The 21308-nt window shown below is 44.4% G+C and overlaps 2 protein-coding genes across 2 annotated transcripts in view; one reads left to right on the top strand and one right to left on the bottom strand.

Moving 5' to 3' along the window:
• Window positions 1–4032, bottom strand: part of LOC146980467 (NLR family CARD domain-containing protein 3-like) — a 65969-nt gene extending 61937 nt beyond the window's left edge. Inside the window, exon 1 of the mRNA XM_085787891.1 lies at window positions 3789–4032. Coding sequence (XP_085644017.1) covers window positions 3789–4032 — 244 coding nt within the window. The remainder of the gene's footprint in view (window positions 1–3788) is intronic.
• LOC146980466 (endosome-associated-trafficking regulator 1-like) overlaps window positions 1–21308 on the top strand; it is a 537750-nt gene that overhangs the window by 501885 nt on the left and 14557 nt on the right. The window lies entirely within an intron of this gene.

Raw genomic sequence — 21308 nt, 5'->3', positions numbered from 1 at the left:
GAATTAATCAGAGGCTTTGTAATTAATTAATTGCAATTAATCGCATTTATTTGACCTGAGAACAGTGAGAAGCATTTTTTTTCCACATGGATTTTAGTATACCATTGAATGACTGAATACATAAGCTTAAGCATTCAAGGTGGTACTTAACCAAGACCAACAGACTAGGGATGCAAATTATCGATTAATTCATTAATGGATAATTGATACATACATATTAACTCATTGAGTGCCAACCACGTAATTTCTCGTTTTTCGTTCCCATGCGTTGAGTGCCAAAAACGAAATTTTTCGTTTTTTGCTTTTTTTTTTAAATTATGAAAATAGACACTTTAATACACATTATATGTAAATTTGGGGACTCTACGACGAGGAGAACTGAAATAGATGACGATCAAAGTCACATGACAGCTCATGATCTGGAAGTTTTTATCATAACTCAGCTTCTGCAAACGGAGTTCTGCATGCAGATGCAGCGCAGCTGCTCCGCTGCTGCTCCGCTCTCACCCGCAAGGCTGCAGCAGCTGGGAGCTGAACCAGGAAGCTCTCAGCCCACTGTCCCGCCCGGTCTTCATCTGGAGCAACACCGTGTCCTCCCCAAAGTCCTCCCGCGGTAAAATCTGATGGTCTCTGGACCAAAGCAGACCGGCACCACCGACCCGTACCACAGACGGACCGCGACCACCGGCGGGACCGGTGTTCGCGAGCCGCTGTGGCCGGCAGAGCCTCACGTTCCGCGGCGAGAGGCTGTGACACGGCACGGTGCGTCTGTGTTATTGTTGTTTAGTGGCGCCCCCCCCCGCCCCCGATGGTGGTTTTGTGAATAGAACAACAATTGTTGTGTATATTTATCTTATACGAGCCCTTTGATCCAGAAATGCGAGTGTCTGAAGAGCGACAGGCACAAACAGCGCACCTTTCATAAAAGACGCTCTATCTCCTTTTCTAGAAAAAAAGGAGGGATTTTGGTGAAACCCAGCCATGTTTAGCTTGACTTTTCTCAGGAACGGAGGCACGTAGAAACAAACGGTTTGTGGCCATTTGAAGGATAAAGTTAAACCTTTCAAATGAGCTACAGTATGTGTTGGTGGCAATAATATAGAATACACTATGGCTCTAAAATAAAAAGTCAAATATGGTCTAATTTGCCGGTACACTTGACTAAAACTTTGGAAAGGAGCGCGGCACTCAATGAGTTAAATGGTCTTCCCTTCCAATACACTATGATGATTACTGTAGTATTTAACTAGGCTACTTAAATCACAGTAGCATAAACTGATTTGTTGAACTCAGCCTGATGTAAACATTAATAAAACTCAGTAACCAATCACACAGGCAGCTCCATGTTGTCCCTGTGTGATGTTCTTCATGACCACAGAAGTCAGAGCAACTGGTCTGTAGTCATTAAGGCCTGTGATCCTTGTCTTTTTGGGAACTGGAACAATGGTTGAGGCCTTGAAGCAGGCTGGCACATGACAGGTCTCTCAGTGAGGTGTTAAAAATGTGTGTGAACACCGGAGACAGCTGATTGCCGCAGTGCTTCAGGGTGGAGGGGGAGACATATACCCGTTTCCCACTGGCCAAAAAACCCGTTTAAACCCGCTAACAATCGGGTGCACCGACTAGTGTCAAACCACTCGGCAAGTGACGTGGGTTAAAATCGCCTTCAATCGGCTCGGCTCTGATCGGCTTGCAGTGGGAATGCCAGACCCAGGTCAACCCGCTAATTTACGTGATGACGTTGAGGGTTACGTGACGCCACGTCATAGCACCAGTTGTGTCTCACGTAGGCTACCAAAACAAAGCTCTGCTCGCATTTGAGACTGGAATTTGATCAAAAGATCAAAGAACACTGACCAAAAAAGATTGAAAAAAAAAGAAGCGACAGTCTGTTTAACTGACGTGTTGTGCCGCGGACGTCTGTCATAAGGCGGCTGCGGCAGACTCGCTGTCCTCCGTGGCGGGCGCTGTGGCATGACACAGTGTTTCTCGCACTGCAGATGAAAGCGGGGCGACTGGTTTATGCGGGGGTCGGACAGACAGACCCGGCTCATTTTGGTCAATGAGAAAGGAGCCAAATGCCGATTGTTAGCGGGTTGACCCGCGTTGAAAAAACTTGCGTCGACCCGCTAATTTTAGTGAGAAAGCAGTTATAGTCTGGGCCTGCAGCTTTGCACGGGTTCAGCCGTTTTAACAGTCTCTTCACCTCTCCTTCTTTGATTTGATTTGATTTCTATGATGGAGAGAGGCGTGAGAGGTGTGGGGGAGGGTGGCACTTGGGTGTGGGGCTGTGTAGGTGATCCAGGTGTGGAGGAGCTGTTGCTGATCGATGGCTGGTGGTTGGAGGTGTGGGGGATATCAGATCTGTCTCATTGTCTTTCAAAGCGGCAGTAGAACTCGTTCAGGCTGTTGGCCAGGCGTAGGTCATTGACAGAGGGACACTTGAAATACTGTACTGGCAGTATGCTCCACATTATTTGTGACAGAAGGAGCAAGCTCTTTAGTTGATTTTAATTGTGTAAAAAAATATTTGTTTGTTCTTGTTATTGCATGCAATTGAAGTAAGTAATTACATGAAGTAAAACACTCTAAAAACGTCGGCTATTTCATGTGTATATTCAAATTTTTATCACATTTTCATTCACATATTCCTGAGGTAAGTCTATTATTATTACAGTAGGGTGTTGATAAAAGGGAAAAACATCCTTGAAGTGATTTAGGCACTGAGTGGTCAACAAACAGCATAATACTGAACAAGCGCTATACACAGTTTTCAAGTTTCCACTCTACCGGTCCACCCGTTCGATTGCGGGAGGCCAATTTTGGGGTCTTGGCTCATGGACTAAATAAGGTAAAGGTCCTCGTAACAACAGGTCACAGTAAATGAATCTAAACACAGAAATATTTGGATCTAAATTCATGTAATCATGGTGATGACTACAACAGTGAAATGTGACATCCCCTCACAAAAGGTGTTGAACTTCACCTGCTGCTGCTGCTGCTGCTGCTGCTGTTGCTGCTGCTGACGGGTCTTGTCCTGTTGGAGGAAAGGGAATCATTAATCATGAGGAGTAGCAGGACCAACCCAGTTGACTTTGTCCTCTGTGTGGAAATATTTACAAAGCCAAGATATTTAAAGCAGAAGTAAGTGATATATTTGTGTTAATATAAGTCTTAAATAGTTATATCTTCCGACAGCAATCACTTACATAGAGTGTTTGGACCGAAACACGGGTCTGTCAGTCACTCTGCTCTGCTCTGAGCCCAGGAGAAAACATTTATCGTATCCTACAGTTTTTATCCAATGAGAAGAGAGAACGGCATGCAGGGCTGTGTGTGCAGCCAAGGGATGCACCTGAATGTGGTGACGTAGGGACGAGGACTGTTATGGTGCGTTCAAGGAAACTCGTAACTCGTGTTTTTCCGACCTGTGAAGTGGTACCAGTTCAATCTGGTACGAGTTCACGGGTCAGAAGTTACGAGTGGCCGTTATAGTGACTTTCACAGGTAAAACAGGTTGGAGAAACACGAGTGGGTTGCCTGGAACGCTACAAAGTCGTAAGTTGTGACTTGAAGCTGTAATTTACGGTTTCAAAAGCCTACCTGGAACGCAGCATTAGCCAAAACGACCGGATCGCTTACTTCTGCTTTAACAAAGGTAAAAGGGAATCATTAATCATGAGGAGTAGCAGGACCAACCCAGTTGACTTTGTCCTCTTTGTGGAAATATTTACAAAGCCAAGATATTTAACAAAGGTAAAACACTCGCTGCACTTCCCATGACTGACCTTCATGAATTCCCATCTTCTTCAGAATTAACCTCGCCACCTGCAGAACTTTGTCAGTAGTGTACATGCCGACCATCAAGTCCACTGTTTTCTCTCTGGTTGCTTTCTCCAGGTCACACTTTGGGATGGCAGGGGAACCATCCAGTAATTTATCATCCTGCAGGTACCACTGGAAGCTGTTCAGCTCTTCGTTCCCCAAATTCTTCAAAATCTGCAGCAGCTGCTCCTTCACAGACGTCGCCATCTTTGTTGCCTGACAGAACCAGATCAGTGACACTGTTTCACCAAGACTGATACCACAATTTATCATGGTAAGGGATGTGACTCTATTTAGTGCCATCACATCCCTGGTTTGTTAATTAATATACAGTATTTAACACTGGTAGGATAAATCTGAAATGTCCTCCATCTGTACACAGGACAAACATCAGTGTGACTCACAGCAGTGATGGCCAACAAAAGACAGAAGGTATTTCAGTGTTCAGTCTGCTCCTCAGACACAGTCTCATAATTTTGACCCTGGTAGCTTTTGGTTTTTGTGAAATCTGTTTTTGTGTGCAAAGTAAATTAAATCAAGCATCCAAAATAAAACTATGGTATAAAAATGATTTGCTCTGTTTAAAAAGGACAGTCAATCACACAATCAGTATAAAACACATTTAGAACTTCAAGACAATATAGTTTAGATCAGCCTTTCTCAAAGTGGGTGCCGCGGCACACTGGGGTGCCGTCTGACTGCGTCAGGGGTGCCGTGAAAAAAATACCTCTTCTGACATAAAGGGGCCGTGTCCACCGGACGCCCTTTTAGCGCTCTGGGCGTCTACTTTTCATTCAGATCCTATAGAGCTCGGCGTGCACACCACTCAGCGCCCTCGCTGGGAAAAAAAAAAGCTCTCTGCGTTTTTTTTTTGTTGTGGCGCTCAGAGGCTCAGAGTTGAAATATGTTCAACTTTTGGAACAGCGCCGCACTTGTCAGGCGGCTCGTTTTGTAACCTGGTAACGGCAGTGTTCTGAGGGAGAGCGAGGGAGAGAGAGAGAGAGAGCGACCACTCCAAAAGTGTGTTTGGTGGACACGGCCGTTGGTCAGTAGGGGCCGTGTCCACCGGACACCGGACGCTATGAAAAAAATGCGTGGTACCAGGCACACGTCTCCCACTGATGGTGAGTCACACCCCCTCCTCTCTCCAGTGGAGGGCTTTATAAGTGAGTAGCAGCACCTTGAAATGAATTCTGAACGGGACCGGTAACCAGTGCAGAGTGGTAACGAGAGTGGTCTCGTTGTATTTCAGAGGAGAGAGAGCTGCTCTGCCTCTTCTGCCCGTACGGTGTGTGTGTGGCTGAAGCTACGCTGCCTCCCTTTGCGTAACTCTACTAGTGTGAGCGGCACGTAAGTTCACGTTGCTTTCGTGAATTGTAAACACACAGACGCCCCCTCGGTTTTAACGTCCAGCAGTTTAGCGGTTAATTCAACCGCAGTGATGGATAACTCTACCAGAGAGGCTAAACAACTTCACGAGCTTCATTTGAGGAATAAACGGCAGCTTTTACCTGACGGGAGACCGACGCCTGAGCTACGGTAGCTAACAGCTAACAGCTAGCAGGTTTTACAGACTTTCTCTCTCTCTCCCTCTCTTTCTTACTCACACACGCACGCACACACACACACACACACACACACACATACACACACACAGCCCAGGTTGTCTGTTGTAAACCTTGTAATAATAGCTTGTTGAGTACTATTGTTGCTTCGGTTTGAGTGTGGATTCATTGATAAAGGTTTGTTGTGTAGCTAATGTGAGCGGTGGTCCAATATCACGATCCTGTTATTGATGAGTTGTGTTTTAATAACAGCTGATCTGTGAACTGTAGATGGCGTGGATTGTGATGAGAAGGTGTTGCAATGCACACATTTATTTTAAGACTTATCTGTGCAAAGTGCAAACCACTGTGCAAAACCTGTCTACGTGGATTGATGCGTGATGGCTGTGTGACTTAATTTGCATATGTTTGGTATTAAAGTAATCCAAAAGTAACTAAAAGTAATCCGTTACATTACTTTAATTTTGTGGTACTTAGAGTAAGTTACTAATTACATTTTTTAACAGGTAACTTGTAATTGTAACGGAATACATTTTTAAAGTAACCCTCCCAACCCTGTGATTGACACAGCACGTTGGCCAATCAGGGACCGACTGGTGCAAAGCCCCGTCACTACACCAACTTGCTGATTGGCTGAAAGGGGTTGTCTGTCAACGCTACTACTCCCGCCCAGCTCCCGCCCACCCCAAACGCAGACAGGGGGAATGAGGCCAGACTCTCCCTCAGAAATGAAATGCATTTCCACGAGAGACTGGTTTACGAGGCTAGTCTGGCAGCTGCATTTTGGACAAGTTGAAGGCGGTCGATGGATGACTGATTAAGGCATGTGAAGAGTGAGTTACAGTAGTCCAGTCTGGATGATATGAAAGCATGTATTGACATTTCTAGTTCTGAATGGGAAACTATGGAACGGAGCTTGGCAATGTTTCTCAGGTGGAAGAACCAGTTTCGGGAGAGGGTTTTCACATGTTTTTCTAGATGCATAGATTTGTCAAAATTAGGGCTGCCACAAACGATTATTTTGATAGTCGACTAGTCACCGACTATTTTTTCGATTAGTCGACTAATCGGATCATACGTAAATTGAATGCAAAACATACAGATTATCGCACCAGCATGCAGCTGCTCTTATATACCATCATTAGCTTTCAGCTTGAAGTGTTTAAGGTATATGCTAACTAAAAATAAAGACAATTAAGATGGTAGTCCATTAAACTTTTAATGAAATATGCAGCTTTAACTGTAGCATAAAGTGCAAACAGCTGAGTAAAATAAGGATAAGGCACTGGCCTAAACAACACCAAAATAAATACTTAAAGGTTTTTTGTCTTTCCTTCATTTGTCTCTGGCATTAAACATAGCTACATTTAAATAAAATGAGGTGGACACCTGAAACTAAGGAATTGTTCACAATAATAAAGTTTTGGTAGGCCTTTCAATCAAATATAACTTGTGCTCATTGTAAATAATAGGAGTCGTTCTGTTAAAAAAAATCGAATAGTTTATAAGACAACCGTCTTGTCTGAAAAAATTTAAATGTCCTTTTTACTGTCACAGAAGGAGAAACATAGAAAGACTCAAAAGAAAGTTCTGTGTGAAACTGTCAAATGAAAACAAGTGAAACTGAGGTGCAGCTCAAACTCTGCAAGGTGTGGACTGTGATGAGAAGCTACCGGAAAATATTGACGTAGATTTACGCCGGGAGAGAAGACTTGCTCGTTAAGGAGCGCTCATTACGTGACCAGGACGCTGTGACCGGACGCGGTAACGTTCCAGTATTCTCCAACACCCGGTCTCAAAGTCCGCGATTTTATTTTTAAATGACGAACGGCTGTTTTTCAGTCCGTGACTTAAAACGATGGAGCGGCGGTACCGCTCCTGGTATCGCTTCTCATTTAAAATGACAGAGAGAGAGAGAGAGAGAGAGAGAGAGAGGGGGAGAGAGAGGGAGAGGAGCGGCGGCGGCGGGGGGCGGGGGGGCGGGCGGGGGGTTACACCGGTGCCGCTTGATGAGGGACAAGACAGGTAGAGAGAGAAAAGAGAGAGACCACCTGTAAACTCACCTTGAGTGAGTGAGTGCACGTGTGTATGTGTGGTGCGCGGCTGCAGCGGTGGGTGCGTGTGTGGAAGGTGCCCCAGCAGTTTTGAGAGAAAAACAAAATTAAAAAAAAATAAAAATACGACGCATCGACTATTAAATTAGTTGTCGACGATTTTAATAGTCGACGTAGTCGTGACTAGTCGACTAATCGTGGCAGCCCTAGTCAAAATGCACTCCAAGGTTCTTGATGTTGGTGTAGATGTGGTCCTTGAGTGGTCCGGGTTGGTCTTGTACCCTGGCTGTGACACAGTTGGAGGCTATGACTAGAACCACAGTCTTTGCAGTATTTAGCTGCAGGAAGTTGGCTGCCAACCAGCCTTCAATAGCAGCCAGGCAATCCAGGAGGGTGCTGAAGCCCTGTATTTTATCAGGTGTAAATGAAAAATGGAGCTGAATGTCATCTGCATAACAGTGATGGGAGATGCCAGGAAACTTACTGATGATGTGACTGAGTGGGAGCAGTACAGGGCGAACAGGAGAGGGGCCAGAACAGAGCCTTGAGGTACCCCACAATGCAAGGGGGTGGAGTCTGACCTGTAGGGACCGACGGCCACCAAGAAACATCTGTCGCTGAGGTATGATGCAAACCAAGCTAGGGCGGAGCCCGTCACGCCCACCCAGTCCCTGAGCCTGCCGAGGAGTAAGCTGTGATCTACAGGATCAAATGCTGCGCTTAAAGCAGAACTATGCAAGTCGGCCGGAAATAGCTCGCTCCTTCGTTGGTTTCTCTTTTTTTCCCCTCTCCGGAGCTCCCCCACAGTTCTGGTAGGCACATGTCACTGTCGTAAAAAAAAAACTCGCCGCCACCACCTCCTCCACCCCTCCCACCCCCTACACGTGCTTGTGTTTACTGCTGAAGGTAGAGAGGGTGTTTGCTAAACCCTGCTAACACCGAGCTAACGCTAACACCGAGCTAGCGCTAATACGGAGCTAACGCTAATACGGCCACACACAGGCACAAAGACACAGACATACACACACATGAATAAAGGTTCCAAAACGCGAAGGCGTGTGTGTGTGTGTCTGTGTGTGTGTGTGTGTGTGTGTGTGTGTGTGTGTCTGTGTGTCATGATGTAGGCTATTACATTATCTTATAAAAGACCCATGGTGTCTGTGTTAGCATTAGCTCCCCGTTAGCCACAAGCTGAACTTCATCAGTAAACATTTCATGTTTCCATGGTTTCCTCCGTCCTTCCGAACTCAAACCAATCACGATTCGTGACATGCATGACGTCATCTGCGTTCTTATCTCGTACTGCCGTAAGGCAGTTTCTCGCGATACTTCTATCCATTGACGAGATTTGTAACACCGAGACGGACGACTGATCTTGCAAGTGCGGTTTTCAGCCAGTGGGGGGGGTGAGCGCATTGGGCTAGACCCCATTCACCTCATAATAGGTCACTCTACCATCACAGTGACTCTGAGCCACAATAATTACAGCCGAAATCCAGCATAGTTCTGCTTTAAATCTAATAGGACCAACAGGGCGCACCATTTCACGTGGCTACGAGCAAAACCTGGAACGAGGTGGTGAGAAATAAAGAGAGAAAAACACAAAGAATAGACATGTAGCTGTTATGATTGGATGTTATTACATGTTTGACCGCTAGGCGGCAGTACTGGTTTGTAGTCAGCTTACCGTACCATATAACGAAGTAGAGCAAGACTGCATGGAGCCACATGTATGTTGTTGAGAACGTGAGACATTAAACATCATCATTAAATGAAAGTTACTTGCTATCAACACGGCCTCATCCTTGGAACACGAACATGACATGGTACCAGGAGTAAACTCGAATGGGCGACATGGATTTAAAACCACCGGAAAGTTTGAAACTAACGGGGAATGTCGACGAGAACTGGCGCACCTTCAAACAGCGGTTTCACCTGTATATCGCAGCTACGGGACTCGAGGCTAAGCCGGAAGCAAGAAAGGTAGCGCTGCTGCTAACAATAGCAGGGCCACAGGCCATAGAAGTATTTAACACGTTCGTGTTTGACAGTCCTGAAGATAATGAAAAGTTGGATGTAGTGCTTAGCAAGTTTGATACTCACTGTTCTCCGAAGAAGAACGAGACGTACGAGAGGTACGTGTTTCGGTCTCGTACACAGCGGCAACATAAGCCTTTTGATAGCTTCCTGACGGACTTGCGGCTAAAGGCCCAGTCCTGCAACTTCGCAATGCTGACGGACTCCATGGTCCGGGACCAGATTGTCTTCGGTGTGGCGGATAAAAAGGTCAGAGAGAGGCTACTACGGGAGATGGAGCTGATGCTGGCAGGAGCCATTAAGATCTGCCAGGCCAGTGAGCTGTCCCAAAGGCACGTGAGGACGTTCAGCGAGATGTCTGCAGTCGCCTCGGCGCAGAGCGACAGCGCGGCAGCGGTCGGAGCAGTGTCGTATCAGCGGAGACGGCGCACACAGACCCGGCCTGCACAGCAGGAGGACGTGAGGATAAACTGCAAGCGCTGCGGCTCACAGCACAAGCCTAGACAGTGTCCAGCGTTTGGTAAGCAATGCTCCAGTTGCCAAGGCAAGAATCATTTTGCTAAACAATGCTTCTCCAAACGGAAAGAGTGGAAAAAAGAAAAAACTGTAAACTTAATAGACGAGCCTGATCTCAGTGACACGTTCTTTGTTGGAATGGTGAATTGTGAAAGTGAACAAATAAATAAGCCAGACAATGTAAATGATGTCACTAGAGAAGATAAGTGGATAGCTCCTCTAATGATAAATGGAACTGTAGTCACCATGAGATTGGACACTGGTGCGAAAGAAAATCTCATAAGCACGTGTGATGTGAAGGCAATGAAAAATAAGCCACAAATAAAAAGAAAAGAATCTGGACTGAAAGACTACAATGGGCGGCCAATCAAATGTTTGGGCACATGCAGGTTGAGTGTCACAGTTAAAGGAAAAGTGCACCACCTATCCTTCTTTGTTGTGAATGAGGGACGTGAATCACTTCTGGGTGACAGAGCCTGTGAAGAACTGGGGCTTGTGGAAAGAGTGTATCAACTGATATATACTCCAGGTAAACACCTAGTCCTTGCTGATGCCCTATCCAGAGCAACTACAGGCGACAGTGTGAGTGCGACAGACGAAGACATACAGTGTCACGTGAACATGGTGTCGGCTACACTGCCTGTGTCTGACACAAAGTCAAGACAAATAGCGGAGGCCACAGCAACGGATGCTGAGCTACAGCATGTCATGAAGAACATGGATGAGGGATGGCCAGCTGGTTCATGTCCACAATTTTACCATGTCAGAGGTGAGCTTAGTACTGTGGACGGTCTGCTGTTGAAAAAGGGCAGGATTGTTATTCCACGGGCTTTGAGAATGGACATGTTGCACAGGATACATGAAGGCCATCTCGGCATCGAAAAGTGCAAAAGGAGGGCGAGAGACACGGTTTTCTGGCCTGGACTGAACAAAGACATTGAAACACTTATAAGTAAATGTGAAACATGCCAGAAACACAGGAACAAGCAGAGCAAAGAGCCTATGGTGGTAGCTGAGGTGCCAACAGCACCATGGCACAAAGTAGGAATGGACTTGTTTCATCTCAGAGGTAAAGACTATTTAGTGGTAATGGATTACTACTCAAACTTCCCTGAGATGGCGCTACTAGCAAGCTCAACATCAACTTGTGTCATAACACATGCTAAATCTATCTTCGCCAGGCATGGCATCCCACACACCGTGGTGAGCGACAATGGCCCCTGCTTCAGCAGCAAAGAATGGCAGAAGTTTGCAGTGCAATATGATTTCAAGCATGTGACGTCAAGCCCACACTATGCACAGTCAAACGGGCAAGCTGAAAAAGGAGTTCACATTCTCAAGCAACTCCTAAAGAAAGCAGCTGATAGTGACTTGGATCCGTATCTGGCTTTATTGAGCTACAGAGCATCACCTCTTCAGTGCGGCCTATCACCAGCTGAACTGCTGATGAAGAGGAAGCTACGAACAACATTGCCGTGTCATCAAAACGACAAATTCAAGCAAAAGAATCACTCAAAGATTGAACATAAGCTACGACAACAGAAAATGATGCAAAAGTCATTCTATGACAGAACAACCAGGCATCTCCCTCCACTGACTACCAACAATACAGTCAGGATTGAGGATGCTGATGGATGGAGTGCAAAAGCAACTGTCCTGCAAGAAGTTGCTCCACGATTGTACACAGTGAAAACTGATGATGGACAAATCCTCAGACGCAATCGTCGCAGTCTATTAAAGACTCCTCAAGGGACTGTTGGTGAGCTCAGTGTAACCTGTGGTGAATCTCAGGTAACTCCCACACCTGCTATGGACTGTAACACTGACTCTCACACACCTACTCCAAGCGAACCAGAGTTAAGAAGGTCCACAAGAGAAATCAGAAAGCCTGATAGACTGAACTTATAAACAATGAAGATTCAATATGCATGTTAAAGATGTTGAACAAAATGTATATTGATTGATGTTGTGAATGTGTTCTAAATGGTCTAGTGTTGGCTTAGATATGAGTTATGCTATCTGATATAAACTGTTTATACTGCTTATGTGTTGCAGAGTTATGCTGAATGTGAAATGGTTGAAATAACTGACAGCTAATGTGATAATTCATGTTAATGCATTTTACCTTAGAAAAGGGGGGATGTTATGATTGGATGTTATTACATGTTTGACCGCTAGGCGGCAGTACTGGTTAGTAGTCAGCTTACCGTACCATATAACGAAGTAGAGCAAGACTGCATGGAGCCACATGTATGTTGTTGAGAACGTGAGACATTAAACTAAGTTACTTGCTATCAACACGGCCTCATCCTTGGAACACGAACATGACAGTAGCCTGTTCAGGAGACGTTGACCTGTCCTCACGATGTGAGGGAGGGAGGATCGGTTGGAGGCTCACAGGTTTAGTGATGAGGAAACGTCACGTCAGCTGCATCTGTCAGCTCCTGCTCCACGCAGACAAGTCACAAACTTTATTTTGGGAGAACAAACAGTGACATGTGATATAAACACTAAGCACCCTCATTTATAATGAGGAGGGGGGGGGGGGGGTTGATGACGAGTGTGTGTGTGTGTGTGTGTGTGGTGTGTGGGGGGGTGCACAGTGTTTCTCAAGATTTAAAGATCACTATGGTCGGCTCGAGCTGCGTGAGCTCCGCGAGTAAAAGATGTGCGCCAATCAAACTTTTTTTTCTCCGATATTTTGCAGAAAAACACACCCACAAATGACGTCAGGATTGAATCTGAACGTGTTCGCCACCTAGTGGTACCAAGCAGTAACAATATAGGGCAGTAGATTTAAAGATACGGGCTGTTTTATCCAAGAATGCTGCCTGTCGTGATAGTGTGGCTTTGGTGCCTAGAGGGTTAAGCAAGACACGCACACGATCCCAAGAATTAATACAAGGTTTCGATTCCCATCCCTAACCACCAAGCACCGTCAGCAAAGGGAAGTGAAACAGCACAATAGGAAGACTTTTCTGAGAAATCATGTGACACGACCGTTTGTTTCTAGGTGATGTACAGAGTTCGGTTCAACGTGAGAAAAAGGTAAACAAATAGCCAAAAACATGTGGTCCTGAGCGGATGTGCTGAGGAATTAGTGTGGTCGCGAAAGAGTTAATAGGCCGCCGTGCCAATCTTTGAATAATAGGAAGATTTGTGTGATTTATTATAAGCTCTTTTTTTGTTTGTTTGTTTGTTTTTACAAGTTAGACCTGTTGAGAAAATTCTTTAAATTCTGTAAAGACTGTAAAGCACCACCTGTGGTGATGTGGGCATTTGCCTGTGCTGTGCAGAGTAGGCTATAGCCTAAAATAATTAGGGCTGCGGGCAATCGCACCGGGCACTGGTCCCAACAGCTATGAAATAGCTGCAGGGACAAGTCCAAGCTTTTATTTTGAAAGTTCGCGGATATGACGCATGTAGCTCCCTTTCTCTCGTCAGTCTGCACTGTTCCTGACTGATTGAGGTAATGTAGTCTAGGCTCAGGGACGAAAAAGTTATATTTGATGAGTTTTAATGCTCATTTATCGAAAGAATGTTAATGTAAAACTGTTTGGAGATGTGTTTGTGGTGTTTTCTGTCGAGTAGCATGTTTTAAGAACCGTTTTGAGCAGGAGAGACAAAGTTATTTTGCCGCGATTTCTCCCTGTGTGTGTGTGTGTGTGTGTGTGTGTGTGTGTGTGTGCGTGTGTGTGCGTGTGTGTGTGTGTGCGTGTGTGTGCGTGTGCGTGCGTGAGTGTGTGTGTGTACGTGAGTGAGTGTGTGTGTGGTGTGCATGTGGTAGTGCGTCCTCCATGTACTAGTCTACTTGCTAAATTTATTTTATTTATTTTGTGGTAGGAGAAGATTCACTCACATCCATTTTGTTTTATGTCGCCATCATACAGGAATAAACCTGAGTGTGAACCCACCCCTGGGTCAGAACACAACCAGTGTAGCCGGGGCCTGCAGACCGTCCCGGCTACAACTGCAGCGCTGCAGCTGAGGTCAAGGCATGCCTTGACATAAAATTCCACCTAGAAATTGAATGATTTATTCATGTTTTTTTAATGGGTTTTTTAGACACTGTTATTAAATATTTGTTTTTTATTTATTGTCAGTATAATTGTTTTCATAATTTCAAGCTTTCAAAAATGTTTGATCTCTGTTTTACGTGATGTGAAAAAATTATTACATTGTCATAATTGTGTCATGACAGTCAGTTTATCCTTCATGATATGTTAATGACAAATAAAAATGCTACCACTTTTCTTGAGGCCAGAGAATTTCTTCATTACACTGTCATAATGGTGTCATGACAGTCAGTTTTGGGTATCCTGTCCACATCCTGTCAAACAACAATGACCAAGTGCTAGATTTGTTCTGTAACCTTGCACATCTAATTAATAATCATTATGTCAACAAAACAGAAAATATTTCATTAATGTCAAGTTGTCATGACAAGGCCCTTTTCTGGTAATGTCACTTTGAGTAATGTCAAGTTGTCATAATAAGGACATCCCAAACAAATTTAATGTCAAGTTGTCATGACAAAGACGACTTCTGGTTATGTCACCTTGATTAATGTCAACTTGTCATTACAAAAACGAATGACACTTAATGACAACAGTCATAAATGTTTAATGACATTGACTTAATGTTTATGACACTTGTCATGTCACTCTTATGACGCCACCTTCAAGTAAAGTGTTACCGTTTTTTCTCCCCCCCTGCTCCGCTCGAGCGCGGCTGAACCCGGCTTGAGCCCACACGGGCGCGAGGCTGCTGACAGGAGATGCTTTGGTTGGGCTTAGGCAATGAAGAAAGGAGTTGGTTAAGATTAGTAAAAAGACCAGGTAGAGGCTAGACAGGCTAGAAGCATAATGAACATTATATGTCATTAATATTAAGTATTTGCTTGTTTTGCAGTTAATTATGCACATGATCCGTTTGACCCCAAAAAGGAAAAAAGGATCAATGCGCACTGCGCACTGGGGGTTTCCCCCAATAGCCTTTTCGGAATAGCGGGATCTTTAGAAAAAATAGAAAACCCCGCTATTACGATGAATGGAAGTCTATTGTCGGAAAGGCGGGGCTTCGGAAAGGCGGGGTGTAACCCCGGGACCTGTGCCCGTCTCGTCATCCCCGAGCTGTCATATGTACTTTGCGTTCCGGCACCTTATGATTTACAAATTAAGCACTGGCGTCAACACAATCGTTTACATGACGACTAACAGGACCGGATCGGGAGTGATTTATTCGGGATTTGAACGGGACAGGATTATTTTTTGACTTTGTCATGGGACTGGGATGGGACGGGAATTTTTTTGCGGGAGCGGGACGGGACGGGATTGAAAAAACACTTCCGTGTCAGCCTCTAGTTTACACACCTGTCCACCACAGTGTCATTCTGCTTTCAACCAGCAGATGGTGCTGAAGGAAGGAAAGTTCAAATCCTTTTGACATCAAACGGTTCTGTCAAATCTTGCATAGTTCCCCTTCAACAGCTAAATGTTTAAAACACAACATTCACCACCTTCCTTCATGTACAACTGAACCTTTATCCACTGAAGAACAACAGAACAAAGGAGAGTTCCCCTCTGGACTGAGAACATGAATCAGCTGAGTGGTAGAACAAAGACGACACTCACCAGGTGAATTCAGACCCACATCCAGTCAGAGTGGCTCTTCCTTCACCTGTAGAGGAAACACAGAGAGAAGCATCAGCATCAGTCTATAATCACTTCACAGTCAAAGAGTAGAGACATTAACATGACGACAGTGAACACAACAGGAAAGACAGGAAGTAGAAAACAGGGAACTGCAAACAGGAAATGAGAGAAATAGTGAGAAAGAGAGAAAAGCAGCCGAACTTACAGACTTTCCATCAGGACTTTAACATGTGAGGATCTTCATCAGTTTCTCCTTCAGTCAGTGACAGTCGACTGGTCTCTGAGCTGCTGTCACAGCAAAGGGAAGTGGAGCGACACCACAGGAAGACCTTTCTGAGAAATCATGTGACACAACAGAGTGGACTTTGTGGTTGACACGTTGGTTGTTCAAGGTTCAAGGTTCAAGGAAAACTTTATTATCCCTGAGGGGCAATTAGTTTTATAGCCAACAGTGTCACACACAACCATCAAGACATACAATATCACAATATCACAGGCAATGAGTACAACAACATGATCACCTTTTAAAATTAAAGAAGAAAGTATCTGCGCCAGATGGAAGCTACTTAAAGGGATAATTCAGTTTTTTGTAAGTGGGGTTGTATGTGTTACAAATGGCCCCTGAGTGTAATCTACAGTAGATAATTCTGTTCTCCTCCAGTAAGCCAAAGGGCATAGTGCTAGACAGAGAAACAGGAGATAAACAGACCTGAACTAACAGCGTCTTTTCACTGCAGATAAAAAGATTTTTTGTCTGTAATAAGATGAGGTGCCAACCCTCCTCACCACTTACAAGTGCACTCAAAGCACCTTATTTCATGCAACCTGCTATGTTGTGTCTGTTTTCTTATCTTTTTTAATCTACCTGGTTCCTTGTTTTTATGTTGAGTGTTTTTCTGTTTACTGCTTTTACAATGTGTAATGATGAATGATGAATGTCACCATTGTGGTGGGCAGCTGCAATTCACAGTTTTACTGCAGTGACAATAACGGCCTCAGGATAATAGGGAAGAGTGCCACTTTGGAGGTGGTGATTCATTACCTTTCCCAGTGATTCATGTAGTTGAAACTTTGGCTACCCCCCCATTTTGGGGTACGCTGATTCTAAAAATAGCAATGAATCACCCTTTCCGGGTCACTTTCGGGTAACTTTTGACCGGAATGTCCTAGAGACTTGGGAGTGGTCTTAAATTGTTCCTGGTAGTCGATATAGTGGGGGTAGACACCAATTAGAAGTTTGTGGGAGGTACAGTACAAAAGTCCCCATAGGAATACATAGGTTAGGGGGTTTTCGCGATTGTGGTTCGTCGAACCACGAGGTTATAACTCTTGATAGGAGGGTTAGGGTTAGGTAAAATGAGATTTGCCAGTGACCCTCCCCGTCCCACCCGTCGGTTGAGACAGTTGGATAGAGGGACCAAAGGATGATCCGAAGATCGTGCACTGGCCTTCGAATTTCTCCGGAAGATCCCTCAGTGGCTACCAGAATGAGGAGTTTGATGGAGTATTTATATAATTGAAGGTTATCTAAGTCTGAGTAAATTTCCAACTAGTAGGAAAGACACCATCGGGCCAGCATTACATTGGAATTGCATTAATAAAAGTTATATTTATTATTTGTGATAAATTGTGATAATTCTAGAGATTGCGAACACATCATCAGTAGTAGACCTTGGGATCACAGGGTGTTTCGGCCATTTACAACTAGACACCCTCACTCAAGGAAGGCCCCGCCGAGGTTGATCAAATCCCGGGGTGTGTTCGATGTCCAATTCAATTTTAATTTCTAATTTTAATGTTTAATTTTAAGCACGTCAACCCAGACCTCCAAAAGAAAGCCAAGTGTCAGCCAAAGTTCTGCCTGTTAGGAGAATCCAGGTCTCGGTGCATGCTATCAAAAAGCCCTGGGGCCTCATTTATCAAAGAGGGTGTAAAAGTCCTTTTAAATTTTCAGTACGACGGAAAGGCAAAATGTGCGTACGACCAAAAAATATACACTCTTTTCAGATCTATCAAACTCCGCGTACACACGGCTGCACGGTATTTCCCTTGATAAATCACACCGGACCTGAGAAAAGCGTGGATGAGAACACGCCTCATACCCAGCCCCCTAAACGGCCCCACACAACCATATATGGTCAATGCAAATCAGTACGTGGATATTAAGTAGCTATGTGCACTCTGGAAACACACTGGAAACGTGTGGAATGACGTCAGTGGAAGACGGTGAAGACAACAGACGGACGGAGAGCGGAGAAAGAAGCGGAATTTCTCTGAAAGCGAGATACACGGTAACACGGCAATATCAGTCAGAAACATCATCTTGCATTGAAAGGCTACAGTAAAAACAAAAAACTCCCAAATCTAAATGAAACAGAACAGAAAGAAGAAGAATCATATTTATTCTGCCCCTTTGTTTTAGATTATGTCATAATAATTTAAAGCAGGGTTTCCACTGCCAGTTAGTATTACTTTGCACCCCTTTCCACTAACCCCCAACTGCCGTTCATTGGACGACTTTGATTTTCATCTGTGCATAGCTATATATATTAAAAAAAACAAAAAACATTGAAGTCCACCAGTCTGTGACTTTTCCTAAAATGATGTTGGGCAGCACCCATTTTTGTTAATATTATTCACACAAAAAATATCGATCATGTTTTCTCATTTGCTTTGATTTGCGCCGACATTATTGTGCTTGCTGCTTGCTTGTGTGTGTCCAGTCTGGCTACGTAACACACGCATGTCGCAGAAATTATTTTCCAGACTGGACAGACTGGTTGTGGAAGAGGTGTAGCCTACATGCAGGGGGAAATATCAATATGATATCAAAAGAAAACGAAATTTGTTTTATAAAGCCAGTATTTAGGAGCAAACTAGTGTAAATGCACAGGGGAAAAATTGCTGTGCTTTTCATGTAAAGTGCCGACGTCAACACGTGTGCGGTGGGGGGGGGGGTCATCATCACCACCACTTGCTACTTCAAATAGTGTCCGCGCTCCTCTCTCCCTCGCATACTGCAGTTCTCTGACTCTGCAGCGGCGTCGCCAATTCCTCCTGTTCTTCAAAAAGCGTGTAAATGCCGGTACGCCATGGTCAGACTGGTCGTAAATTTCGGCACTTTCTCCCGACAGGTTTTGGTTTGATAGATCCCAAATTAGGCGTGTAAAAAAGCGTGTATCCACAATGATAAATGAGGCCCCTGGTGTGGTAAATGTCTAATTAGATTTCCTAATTTAAAAATTTTATTTTAATTTGTAATTTTTAATTCTAAGCCTGTAAATCCAGACCTTCTTTTCTTCTCCTTCTTCTTATTCTTCTTCATCTTCGTCGTCATCCTATTCTTCTTTTTCTTCAATCCAGAAAGTTCCCTAATTAATAAATGAGCCAGGAGGGCTCCATACTTACCACCTATCCATCTCAGATCCCATATTAGCACCGTTAGTTTACCAGAATCCAGACAAGTAGCGCCGATGACTACGTTGATTTCACTCAACCGCCGTTGCAGGAAACGTGACTAGGTAACTCAGGTTAGAAGAGACCCCTCAGAATCAGTAAACCGTTCGGTCACACCAGTCTGGTATAACGTTTTCCGGAAAACCGAAACCGAAGCATCGATCTCCTTGAACCGACTCCGAGGTGAACCTCACGGTCAGAACCCTGAGAGACCAACTAAGTCAACCCCATCGGTGCTTCGCACACTGCTCGACCCTAGGGCATGGTGCTCAGTTAAAAGGTCCTAAAGTTTAATCTCCATGACGGTGTTCCGTGCACTGCACAACGCTCGGTCATGGTAAAAGGACATGAGTTCCATACACCGCCCAACTCAAGCCTTTAAAGCAAATAAACCATGTCAGTGCCCCAAATACACCGCACGACCTCTGACATGGTATTAAGTCAAAAAGTCTTGTAAAAAACCATGCCAATGCTGCAGCTAAATAAAGTGAATATTTCGTAGGGTTATCTAAACAAGGGGTTAGCCAATTAGGCATGCTCTCCCTAGTGGTTAGGTTTAGAATGAGGAGCAATGCTGCAGCTAAGTAGGGTTAGGGTTAGGGGATGGCTACTTGGGCTCAAGCCCCGGATGTTTTTGCCAAAGCCCCGAATGTTTTACAGTAGGGGCAAAAAAAAATCTCAACGCGGTTTATGTCAGTCTCCCTCCGCTGACCGCCCGGGGGGGGGGGGCGCACACTTAGCAGTGATTATGTGATCTGAAGTTACTTTATAATAAATAGCATACCGCATTTCATCAAATAATGGCCTGTATTCAATCATTACACAAACAAAAAAAGGCCGGCCCTAAATACAAGCCGGATCAAAAAAACAACAACTCATGTGTGGACTGTCTGTGAAGACTGACGGGAGTGAAGCTGCCTCGTCCTCTGCTTCAGAGAGGGACAGCTTTGCACTGTCGGACCTGGGTCTCTGCTCTGTGTCTGCAGCCCCAATGGATGTATTATAATAGATTCATGGACGAAGACGGACCGCAGTGCACGCTGTAAAAATGCGACACAAGCACATATATAACGTTAACGATGGGTTGTGAGTCCCGCTGTATTTCTAGGCTGTAAAACTGTAAACGTTTGCATTGAATACAGAGCTAACCTTAGGATCATTATTAATGTTAATATCATACAATCATTTCACCTGTTGACATAACAGGAAATGTGCTTTACATGTCGTTTTGTTGTAGGGAGCAAGGAGCAGACAGAGGAATTTATAAAACTCCGTGGTCTGAACGACAACCTCTTCACCGGGGCCAAAAACACGGCCACACTAGGATGGAGGTAACTGTTAAAGCAGAAATAAATAGCCAGTTTGTGTCAGTCCTGATGTCACTGTTCTTTAAACAGAGATGGTTGCCTAAGACACAATCTATCTGCCACATACAATGCTGTCTTGGGAGCTCTCCCCAGGAAGTTTAAACCCCATACAGACCCCTAGTCACATGACCACCACCCCAGTTTCGGGGTTGTGGTCATGTGACTCTGGTTTCACTAGAAACCAATCACAGGACCACCCACTCTGGGTTTAAATCCCTGGGTTTCTGGCATTAGTCTCAGAACTGAAGAAGCCTCTTGGATGAGGGGCGAAACATCTTCAAGCAAGAGAAGAAGTCCAGTTGCTTTTTTACTAAAACTCCACAAGAAGTCACTGATGAATCTTTACATATTTTTTATATGATCTTGTGTGTTTACCTTTTGTCAATACTTCTCTCTTGTTTAGAACAATCCTGGAAAAAATGGGCCTGGAGGGGAAGGTGGAGCCCCAGCAGGCAAAAAAGAAGTGGGACAACTTGAAAAAAAAAAAAAAGTATATGCAGGTTTGGATAATGATATGAAAACTACATTTGTTTTACCCAAGTTAATAAATACTTTGATAAAGGAATGTAGGCACGTCATGGCATGGTCATATAAACTTAAAAACACAGTCCTTCAATGCGTTTTGGTATCAAGCCTTCATCAGGAAGTTAAACATTAATTTTCCTTGTTTCTTTATCACTACATAAATCCCATTCCAAAGAGCACCGCAAACAGGTTTTTTTTTTTGAGTCCGTGAAGCACTCCTTTTTCAAGACTTTTTAAATAAACACTTTACAGATAATTGCTGTTATTCATGTGATTGATTTCCTCTGTCTTAGGATTGCAAAGATCCAG

This window comes from Trachurus japonicus, chromosome 9 (assembly GCF_045865225.1).
Source record: "Trachurus japonicus isolate A0001 chromosome 9, Traja_1.0".
Lineage (NCBI taxonomy): Eukaryota > Metazoa > Chordata > Actinopteri > Carangiformes > Carangidae > Trachurus > Trachurus japonicus.
Note: the sequence above shows the minus strand (reverse complement) of the source record. Positions and strands in the feature narration are given on the sequence as shown.